Source organism: Procambarus clarkii, chromosome 11, assembly GCF_040958095.1.
Source record: "Procambarus clarkii isolate CNS0578487 chromosome 11, FALCON_Pclarkii_2.0, whole genome shotgun sequence".
In the NCBI taxonomy this organism is placed as follows: Eukaryota; Metazoa; Arthropoda; class Malacostraca; order Decapoda; family Cambaridae; genus Procambarus; species Procambarus clarkii.
Genome location: NC_091160.1, coordinates 52241205 through 52252081, shown reverse-complemented (window position 1 = coordinate 52252081; position 10877 = coordinate 52241205). Strand labels below are relative to the sequence as shown.

The 10877-nt window shown below is 51.6% G+C and overlaps 1 protein-coding gene across 1 annotated transcript; it reads right to left on the bottom strand.

Annotated features, from left to right (window-relative positions):
• Nucleotides 1–3621: 3621 nt before the first annotated feature.
• Nucleotides 3622–4560, bottom strand: LOC138363756 (mucin-2-like). The gene has a single exon (XM_069323149.1). The coding sequence runs from the start codon at nucleotides 4558–4560 to the stop codon at nucleotides 3622–3624; it is 939 nt and encodes a 312-aa protein (XP_069179250.1).
• Nucleotides 4561–10877: the final 6317 nt, after the last annotated feature.

The following is a 10877-nucleotide window of genomic DNA, read 5'->3' as shown; positions in this document are numbered from 1 at the left end:
TTGCTCCCCAGTGGTCGTCCGCTCTCTCTCACTCCCCAGTGGTCGTCCGCTCTCTCCGTTGGTCGACCTCTCTCACTCCCCAGTGGTCGTCTACTCTCTCTCGCTCCCCAGTGGTCGTCCGCTCTCTCTCTCTCCAGTGGTCGTCCGCTCTCACTCTCTTGCTCCCCAGTGGTCGTCCGCTCTCTCTCACTCCCCAGTGGTCGTCCGCTCTCTCTCTCCGTTGGTCGTCCTCTCTCACTCCCCAGTGGTCGTCCGCTCTCTCTCTCTCCAGTGGTCGTCCGCTCTCACTCTCTTGCTCCCCAGTGGTCGTCCTCTCTCTCTCACTCCCCAGTGGTCGTCCGCTCTCTCTCTCCGTTGGTCGACCTCTCTCACTCCCCAGTGGTCGTCTACTCTCTCTCGCTCTCCAGTGGTCGTCTCAGAACCAGCAAAACTTTCCGGGGGGGGGGGGGGGGAGAATGTTGTCTTCGTTCGTTTGATTTTCTAATGTGGGGTTTGGTGGTCATAGCACAAAACTAGACTTACGTCACGATGAAACGGTGAAATCTTTGGATACCGGCGCCTCGTGTCTTGTATGGGCGGTGGTGACGTTGGTCTGGTGGTGACGTTGTCAAGTGTTCCTCACCACTCACAACACTGATCTAAGGCAACACTGTGCTAACATGTAAACTATATATGTAACACAGCACGGGCTTGTGTTGATGGCTAACTTTAACAAAGTTCACTATTGGGTGCTCTTGTTTAACAATGCGAGTCCGGACCTGTTGGTGAGTCCTCTTGATACCAAGAAGAAGTTGTTGTTGATTTAGGGGCGGCGACGATCGTGGGATCGGATGCGCCCCGGCGTACCCGTTAAGGGTGAATCGCGAAGCCAGGAAAGGTGAAACGCGAAGCCAAAACGCGAAACGAGGGACGCTAATCACCAGAAACTAATATGCCATACGGCAAAGAAACGCACAGTCAGCAGATGATTGGGGAGCCCCAGGAGTCCCTCAGGGTGACAAGCACCGGCCCCGCTCCACACAGAGAACACCAGGTAGCAAAACCAAAACTCTGCCCCCAACTAAAACGCAAAGAGTCATCCAGTGTCCGCCCCCCCCCCTGGCAGAGCAGAAGCCGGCCGCCCACCACGACTGAGAGCACACCAGGAGCCCACCAAGACCCGCCAACCCCCGGCACCTCTCGGCCAAGCCGGCCCCCGAACGCCGTCACCCCGCCGGGAGAACAAGCTAGAACACGCAAAAAAAAAAATCTATCAACAATTCCGTGACCCAAGGTGATATGTGCGCCAGGCGTCGTACAACCGGACGGATGAAGAGGGACGCCAAACGGCAGAAGCAAAGCCAAAACGCGAAAACAAGACGTGATCAGGCGGCACCCAGGCGGAGAAGGCGTCCAAACGTCCGCTCGGCGTCAAGGTTGAACCAGGAGTCCCCAAGGAGAAGTGGCATCGCCTGGGCCTCTTGTTGACGATCGCTTAGTCTGCCATGACGGTGACGTCGCCGAATCGTGATAGAAAATGGGACGTTTCCCACGTATACCTATTATATTTATTTATGTATTTATTTGTTTATTTACAAGTACATTGGGTTTGTAGGAGCACATAACATTGGTGTTCTTACATGACGACTAAAGCCACAAACACGCAAACCGTTTCCTTATATGATTATTTATGTCTCTAAACTAACGCGCCTTGTGGTTTGATTTAATACGGTTATCATTTATGTCTCAAATTACGAAGTGTATACTAACGATGCCAGGGGTCAGAGGGTCGGGGGGGGCGGGAGGTGGTAGAGTCTGGGGTCAGAGGGTCGGGGGGGGCGGCAGGTGGTAGACTCTGGGGTCAGAGGGTGGGGGGGGGGGGGCGGCAGGTGGTAGACTCTGGGGTCAGAGGGTGGGGGGGCGGCAGGTGGTAGAGTCTGAGGTCAGAGGGTCGGGGGGGGGGGAGGGGCGGCAGGTGGTAGAGTCTGGGGTCAGAGGGTGGGGGGGGCGGCAGGTGGTAGAGTCTGGGGTCAGAGGGTGGGGGGGCGGCAGGTGGTAGAGTCTGGGGTCAGAGGGTCGGGGGGGGGGCGGCAGGTGGTAGAGTCTGGGGTCAGAGGGTGGGGGGGCGGCAGGTGGTAGAGTCTGAGGTCAGAGGGTCAAGGGGGGCCGGCAGGTGGTAGAGTCTGGGGTCAGAGGGTCGGGGGGGAGGTGGCAGGTGGTAGAGTCTGGGGTCAGAGGGTCGGGGGGGGGGCGGCAGGTGGTAGAGTCTGGGGTCAGAGGGTGGGGGGGGCGGCAGGTGGTAGAGTCTGGGGTCAGAGGGTCGGGGGGGGCGGCAGGTGGTAGAGTCTGGGTCAGAGGGTCGGGGGGGGCGGCAGGTGGTAGATCGAGTCTGGGGTCAGAGGGTCGGGGGGGAGGGGCGGCAGGTGGTAGAGTCTGGGGTCAGAGGGTCGGTGGGGGGGCGGCAGGTGGTAGAGTCTGAGGTCAGAGAGTCAAGGTGGGCCGGCAGGTGGTAGAGTCTGGGGTCAGAGGGTCGGGGGGGGCGGCAGGTGGTAGAGTCTGAGGTCAGAGAGTCAATGGGGGCCGGCAGGTGGTAGAGTCTGGGGTCAGAGGGTCAAGGGGGGCCGGCAGGTGGTAGAGTCTGGGGTCAGAGGGTCGGGGGGAGGCGGCAGGTGGTAGAGTCTGGGGTCAGAGGGTGGGGGGGCGGCAGGTGGTAGAGTCTGAGGTCAGAGGGTCAAGGGGGGCCGGCAGGTGGTAGAGTCTGGGGTCAGAGGGTCGGGGGGGAGGTGGCAGGTGGTAGAGTCTGGGGTCAGAGGGTCGGGGGGGGGGCGGCAGGTGGTAGAGTCTGGGGTCAGAGGGTGGGGGGGGCGGCAGGTGGTAGAGTCTGGGGTCAGAGGGTCGGGGGGGGCGGCAGGTGGTAGAGTCTGGGGTCAGAGGGTCGGGGGGGGCGGCAGGTGGTAGATCGAGTCTGGGGTCAGAGGGTCGGGGGGGAGGGGCGGCAGGTGGTAGAGTCTGGGGTCAGAGGGTCGGTGGGGGGGCGGCAGGTGGTAGAGTCTGAGGTCAGAGAGTCAAGGTGGGCCGGCAGGTGGTAGAGTCTGGGGTCAGAGGGTCGGGGGGGGGCGGCAGGTGGTAGAGTCTGAGGTCAGAGAGTCAATGGGGGCCGGCAGGTGGTAGAGTCTGGGGTCAGAGGGTCAAGGGGGGCCGGCAGGTGGTAGAGTCTGGGGTCAGAGGGTCGGGGGGAGGCGGCAGGTGGTAGAGTCTGGGGTCAGAGGGTGGGGGGGCGGCAGGTGGTAGAGTCTGAGCTAGGTCAGAGGGTCAAGGGGGCCGGCAGGTGGTAGAGTCTGGGGTTAGAGGGTCGGGGAGGGCGGCAGGTGGTAGAGTTTGGGGTCAGAGGGTCGGGGGGGGGCGGCAGGTGGTAGAGTTTGGGGTCAGAGGGTCGGGGGGGGGGGGCGGCAGGTGGTAGAGTCTGGGGTCAGAGGGTGGGGGGGCGGCAGGTGGTAGAGTCTGGGGTCAGAGGGTCGGAGGGGGAGCGGCAGGTGGTAGAGTCTGGTGTCAGGGGGTCGGGGGGGGGGCGTTTGGTGGTAGAGTCTGGGGTCAGAGGGTCGGGGGGGAGGTGGACGACTGTGGAGTCGGAGCGTTGAGAGGTCAGAGGGTTGAGAGGTTGGATGGTTGAGAGGTGGAAGGTTGAGAGGTCGGAGGGTTGAGAGGTCGGAGGGTTGAGAGGTCGGAGGGTTGAGAGGTTGGATGGTTGAGAGGTGGAAGGTTGAGAGGTCGGAGGGTTGAGAGGTCGGAAGGTTGAGAGGTCGGAAGGTTGAGAGGCTGAAGGGTTGAGGGGTCGAAAGGTTGAGAGGTTGAAGGGTTGAGAGGTAGAAGGGTTGAGAGGTCGGAGGGTTGAGAGGTAGGAGGGTTGAGAGGTCGGAGGGTTGAGAGGTAGAAGGGTTGAGAGGTCGGAGGGTTGAGAGGTAGAAGGGTTGAGAGGTCGAAGGGTTGAGAGGTAGAAGGGTTGAGAGGTCGAAGGGTTGAGAGGTCGGAGGGTTGAGAGGTAGGAGGGTTGAGAGGTCGGAGGGTTGAGAGGTAGAAGGGTTGAGAGGTCGAAGGGTTGAGAGGTAGAAGGGTTGAGAGGTCGAAGGGTTGAGAGGTCGGAGGGTTGAGAGGTAGGAGGGTTGAGAGGTCGGAGGGTTGAGAGGTCGGAGGGTTGAGAGGTAGAAGGGTTGAGAGGTCGAAGGGTTGAGAGGTCGGAGGGTTGAGAGGTAGAAGGGTTGAGAGGCTGAAGGGCTGAGGGGTCGAAAGGTTGAGAGGTTGAAGGGTTGAGAGGTAGAAGGGTTGAGAGGTCGAAGGGTTGAGAGGTCGGAGGGTTGAGAGGTCGAAGGGTTGAGAGGTCGGAGGGTTGAGAGGTAGGAGGGTTGAGAGGTCGGAGGGTTGAGAGGTAGAAGGGTTGAGAGGTCGGAGGGTTGAGAGGTCGAAGGGTTGAGAGGTCGGAGGGTTGAGAGGTCGGAGGGTTGAGAGGTCGGAGGGTTGAGAGGTCGGAAGGTTGAGAGGTCGGAAGGTCAAGGAGTTACACAGCCACTTACGAAAGCTATACATCCTACAACAATGATGGCGGTTTCGTTAACATTTCTTAAATAAACTTCGTTATCACTTCACACACAGAGATCACACTAACGTAATGCACCAATTGAACAAATCCACAAGGGCCGTGACGAGGATTCGAAAATTTTAACCCTGTCGTAGCTCAGTCGATTAAGGCAGTGTCTGGGATGCTCCCGGACGCAGGTTCGAATCCTCGTCACGGCCCTTGTGGATTTGTTCATTATCATTTCTTTATGATCTGTGAACACTACGAGGATGGTTATAATAACCTTCGCTTATATGAAAAAGCGTAAACTGCTTTTTAACCGATGTAACAACAGCCCTCATAACTCAGTCAAAGATATACAGGCTTCGTAAATTGGTGCGTTAATGAATGATTAAACAGTTTAACCGATTGACATAAATGCAAGAATGAATAACAAATAACTCAAGGAACCACATTGGACTAGATATTCCATTCACCTGGGCTGTATGGGACTCGAACCGTGGACCCTGTGGACTTTCCCACGCGTGTAAGCCGAGGCTCCATCGACTGGGCTATGAGTAGTCTTAATAAGGAAAGTTTCCAGAAGCAGCCTCCTGCTGCCAAAGTGGAATTTTCGACTTTGGAAAAGATAGGTATAAGAGTGGTTTACGAAGGAGTTAAAATACAGGAGAGAAAAGAGGAAAATGTTCAAGACGCCTGATAAAGCAGGATGACGTCAACTAGACAAGCACGATGTGGGTCGTTTGAAGCAGATTGTAGCAATCAAACACGGTAAGCTGAACGCTGCGAATGGAAGAACGAAAGGAGATTGAAGCGACAGACAGGAGGAAAGTGGTGATAATTTTCAGGCGTGGAGCGCCACCAGATATAAGAGAAAGGCAAGCAAAGGAAACACCAAAAAAATGTCGTAAAGTTATACATTTTAACAGTCATCATGAGACTTGGAGACGGCGTAATAAAACTCTCTGGAACGCCTTACAGATCGGGGAAGTTTTACAGTGTTAGTTATGTGAAGAATATTTTGAGGGTGGACCATCCAGGCAGATAAGACATGGAAGTTTCTTTCAGGAGGAATATATAAAGCTTAATAGATCTCTGGAGGATCTGGCCACAGATAAGATCACATTGTTTGGGGAGATAAAGAGAATATTTCTGTAGTGTGCTGGTGAAGGATGGTGTAGTGAGCTGGTGAAGGATGTTGTAGTGTGCTGGTGAAGGATGTTGTGTGCTGGTGAAGGATGGTGTAGTGAGCTGGTGAAGGATGTTGTAGTGTGCTGGTGAAGGATGTTGTAGTGTGCTGGTGAAGGATGTTGTAGTGTGCTGGTGAAGGATGCTGTAGTGAGCTGGTGAAGGATGTTGTAGTGAGCTGGTGAAGGATGTTGTAGTGTGCTGGTGAAGGATGTTGTAGTGTGCTGGTGAAGGATGTTGTAGTGAGCTGGTGAAGGATGTTGTAGTGTGCTGGTGAAGGATGTTGTAGTGTGCTGGTGAAGGATGTTGTAGTGTGCTGGTGAAGGATGGTGTAGTGTGCTGGTGAAGGATGGTGTAGTGTGCTGGTGAAGGATGGTGTAGTGAGCTGGTGAAGGATGTTGTAGTGTGCTGGTGAAGGATGGTGTAGTGTGCTGGTGAAGGATGCTGTAGTGTGCTGGTGAAGGATGTTGTAGTGTGCTGGTGAAGGATGGTGTAGTGTGCTGGTGAAGGATGGTGTAGTGTGCTGGTGAAGGATGCTGTAGTGTGCTGGTGAAGGATGTTGTAGTGTGCTGGTGAAGGATGTTGTAGTGTGCTGGTGAAGGATGTTGTAGTGTGCTGGTGAAGGATGTTGTAGTGTGCTGGTGAAGGATGCTGTAGTGAGCTGGTGAAGGATGTTGTAGTGAGCTGGTGAAGGATGTTGTAGTGTGCTGGTGAAGGATGGTGTAGTGTGCTGGTGAAGGATGCTGTAGTGTGCTGGTGAAGGATGTTGTAGTGTGCTGGTGAAGGATGGTGTAGTGTGCTGGTGAAGGATGGTGTAGTGTGCTGGTGAAGGATGCTGTAGTGTGCTGGTGAAGGATGTTGTAGTGTGCTGGTGAAGGATGGTGTAGTGTGCTGGTGAAGGATGGTGTAGTGTGCTGGTGAAGGATGCTGTAGTGTGCTGGTGAAGGATGCTGTAGTGTGCTGGTGAAGGATGTTGTAGTGTGCTGGTGAAGGATGGTGTAGTGTGCTGGTGAAGGATGCTGTAGTGAGCTGGTGAAGGATGCTGTAGTGAGCTGGTGAAGGTTGCTGTAGTGAGCTGGTGAAGGATGCTGTAGTGAGCTGGTGAAGGATGCTGTAGTGAGCTGGTGAAGGATGCTGTAGTGAGCTGGTGAAGGATGCTGTAGTGAGCTGGTGAAGGATGCTGTAGTGAGCTGGTGAAGGTTGCTGTAGTGAGCTGGTGAAGGATGCTGTAGTGAGCTGGTGAAGGATGCTGTAGTGTGCTGGTGAAGGATGCTGTAGTGTGCTGGTGAAGGATGCTGTAGTGTGCTGGTGAAGGATGTTGTAGTGTGCTGGTGAAGGATGCTGTAGTGTGCTGGTGAAGGATGCTGTAGTGTGCTGGTGAAGGATGCTGTAGTGAGCTGGTGAAGGATGTCTTGGCAGCAAGTTGCTTCGGGCTATCGAGGTCTCCCTACAGCCACCTTTTCTTCATCTGCCACAACGTACGAAATATAAAGTACTAACCGAACCAGAAACGCACGAACCCAAGCAACCCACCTAACCTGACCTTACCTAACCCAAACAACCTACCTAACCTGACCATACCGAACCCAAGCATCCCACCTAACCTGACCTTGCCTAACCCAAACAACCCACCTAACCTGACCTTACCTAACCCAAACAACCCACCTAACCTGACCATACCTAACCCAAGCAACCCACCTAACCTGACCATACCTAACCCAAGCAACCCACCTAACTTGACCTTACCTAACCCAAACAACCCACCTAACCTCACCATACCTAACCCAAGCAACCCACCTAACCTGACCATACCGAACCCAAACAACCCACCTAACCTGACCATACCTAACCCAAACAACCCACCTAACTTGACCTTACCTAACCCAAGCAACCCACCTAACCTAATCTTAAGTTCTATAGATAACGTGAATATTGGGGAGCCGCTACTTTCCACAATACTTTGGGGACCACAACGTACACAATCACACGGATTAGTTGAGAGGACGGGTTGCTCCCTAGGTCAATTGCGGATGCTTCCCACAACAGTTGCCTAGTTCTTGGGGTACACATTTCCTGCTAGAACATTGAATCAGGTGAAAGGAAACGTCGCCCAACCATTTCTGCTCTGCAGCGGGAATCGAACGCTGAATGTGGACCTATCGGTTGCGACTTGACTGTGCAGACCACTGAGCTACAGGATACATATTTAAGATATATAACATTACAATGATCATTAGAGGTAGAGAATACCGGCGTGAAGCCTCACCCTCGTTAATGGTCAGCGAGATGGCTTAGTGGCTTAGTGATGTCTCTTCATAGTTCCCGCCAGGATGGATGGTTGCTGCAGCCATACTGGCTTAGTGATGTCTCTTCATAGTTCTCTTGAGGATGGATGGTTGCTGCAGCCATACTGGCTTAGTGATGTCTCATCACAGTTCCCATCCTCCAGGATGGATGGTTGCTGCAGCCATACTGGCTTAGTGATGTCTCATCACAGTTCCCATCCTCCAGGATGGAAGGTTGCTGCAGCCATACTGGCTTAGTGATGTCTCATCACAGTTCCCATCCTCCAGGATGGATGGTTGCTGCAGCCATACTGGCTTAGTGATGTCTCATCACAGTTCCCATCCTCCAGGATGGATGGTTGCTGCAGCCATACTGGCTTAGTGATGTCTCATCACAGTTCCCATCCTCCAGGATGGAAGGTTGCTGCAGCCATACTGGCTTAGTGATGTCTCATCACAGTTCCCATCCTCCAGGATGGAAGGTTGCTGCAGCCATACTGGCTTAGTGATGTCTCATCACAGTTCCCATCCTCCAGGATGGATGGTTGCTGCAGCCATACTGGCTTAGTGATGTCTCATCACAGTTCCCATCCTCCAGGATGGAAGGTTGCTGCAGCCATACTGGCTTAGTGATGTCTCATCACAGTTCCCATCCTCCAGGATGGAAGGTTGCTGCAGCCATACTGGCTTAGTGATGTCTCATCACAGTTCCCATCCTCCAGGATGGAAGGTTTCTGCAGCCATACTGGCTTAGTGATGTCTCATCACAGTTCCCATCCTCCAGGATGGAAGGTTGCTGCAGCCATACTGGCTTAGTGATGTCTCATCACAGTTCCCATCCTCCAGGATGGAAGGTTGCTGCAGCCATACTGGCTTAGTGATGTCTCATCACAGTTCCCATCCTCCAGGATGGATGGTTGCTGCAGCCATACTGGCTTAGTGATGTCTCATCACAGTTCCCATCCTCCAGGATGGATGGTTGCTGCAGTAATACTGGCTTAGTGATGTCTCATCACAGTTCCCATCCTCCAGGATGGAAGGTTGCTGCAGCCATACTGGCTTAGTGATGTCTCATCACAGTTCCCATCCTCCAGGATGGAAGGTTGCTGCAGCCATACTGGCTTAGTGATGTCTCATCACAGTTCCCATCCTCCAGGATGGATGGTTGCTGCAGCCATACTGGCTTAGTGATGTCTCATCACAGTTCCCATCCTCCAGGATGGATGGTTGCTGCAGTAATACTGGCTTAGTGATGTCTCATCACAGTTTCCATCCTCCAGGATGGAAGGTTGCTGCAGCCATACTGGCTTAGTAATGTCTCATCACAGTTCCCATCCTCCAGGATGGATGGTTGTGCAGCCATACTGGCTTAGTGATGTCTCATCACAGTTCCCATCCTCCAGGATGGAAGGTTGCTGCAGCCATACTGGCTTAGTGATGTCTCATCACAGTTCCCATCCTCCAGGATGGATGGTTGCTGCAGCCATACTGGCTTAGTGATGTCTCATCATAGTAGACAAGTGGAGTGGGAGCGAGGGTTGCCAGTTATACCTGACCACAAAACTAACTAAAATAAAGCAATATGTTCTCTAATAACCCGGTAATGAGAAACTCCTGAACAATAGGAGATAAAAAGCGGCGTCATATTAGGGCGTGGTAGATATAGCCAGCTTGGTGGCCTCAATATTGTCATGGTATTGGAGCCCAGGGAAGGAACGCATACAAATACTACAAGCAATAAGTGGGGAGCAACACAGTGGAATCCCATCGTGAGGAAATTTGGGCGAAGCGGAATTCCGAATATGCTATCTCCTGAGGGAAACAATTTATATATATATATATATATATATATATATATATATATATATATATATATATATATATATATATATATATATATATATATATATATATATATATATGCAATTTTGACGATCACAAAACACTGATCATTTTATGCGGAAAATCCACAGAGAAATATGAAATGAGGTGAACGTTTCGGCTTGTTAAAGCCTTTGTCAACACCACATCACTTTGTGGTGTCAAAGTCAACACTTTGTGGTGTTGACAAAGGCTTTAACAAGCCGAAACGTTCACCTCATTTCATATTTCTCTGTGGATTTTCCGCATATATATATATATATATATATATATATATATATATATATATATATATATATATATATATATATATATATATATATATATATATATATATATATATATATATATATAATATTGTGACGAGAAAAAATTATGTTCGTGCAGTCTTTCTAGGCAGATGGAATGCCAGTCACATAAAACAAAAATAAAAGCAAAAAAGGGAAAAAAGTTAGACTGCCAGTTGAGTCTTCACGTTGAGGCAACTGTGGCATAAGACAGACAGAACAACAAAATTTAAATACTTTAATAGAAAACTGACGTTAAACAAATTACAAAACAAAAATATTATCCAAGTTTGGCTTGATACAGAGTGAAAACAAGTCAAACAAACAATTAAATTTATCCGACAATATTTTATGAATACTAGAAAATGGTTCGGGAATACTGTGAGCTCCCTGGAAACACAAACCAAAACTCTCTCTATTTTCTGCTTTTCATAACTTGCAATAAAGTTGTTACATCTTGGCTTAACTTGTTTATGACGTATTAGAACGTTGTAACAATTTGTTATATTGATTGTTATAACTGATTAGGGGGTGTTAAAACTTGTTAGAATGTTGTACCAACGTTGTAGTTTCGGTGTCTGTTTGGCGGGCTAAGACTGCATAAATCTGTTGCCACACCGAAGTATAAACCTAGCCAGCAGGGCACTCAGTAGTAATCTGACTAGCTGGAGCGTCAAGCCTCTA

Coding starts and splice junctions, on each gene's coding strand:
- LOC138363756 (XM_069323149.1), bottom strand. CDS start 4,560: ATGTATAGCTTTCGTAAGTGGCTGTGTAACTCCTTGACCTTCCGACCT.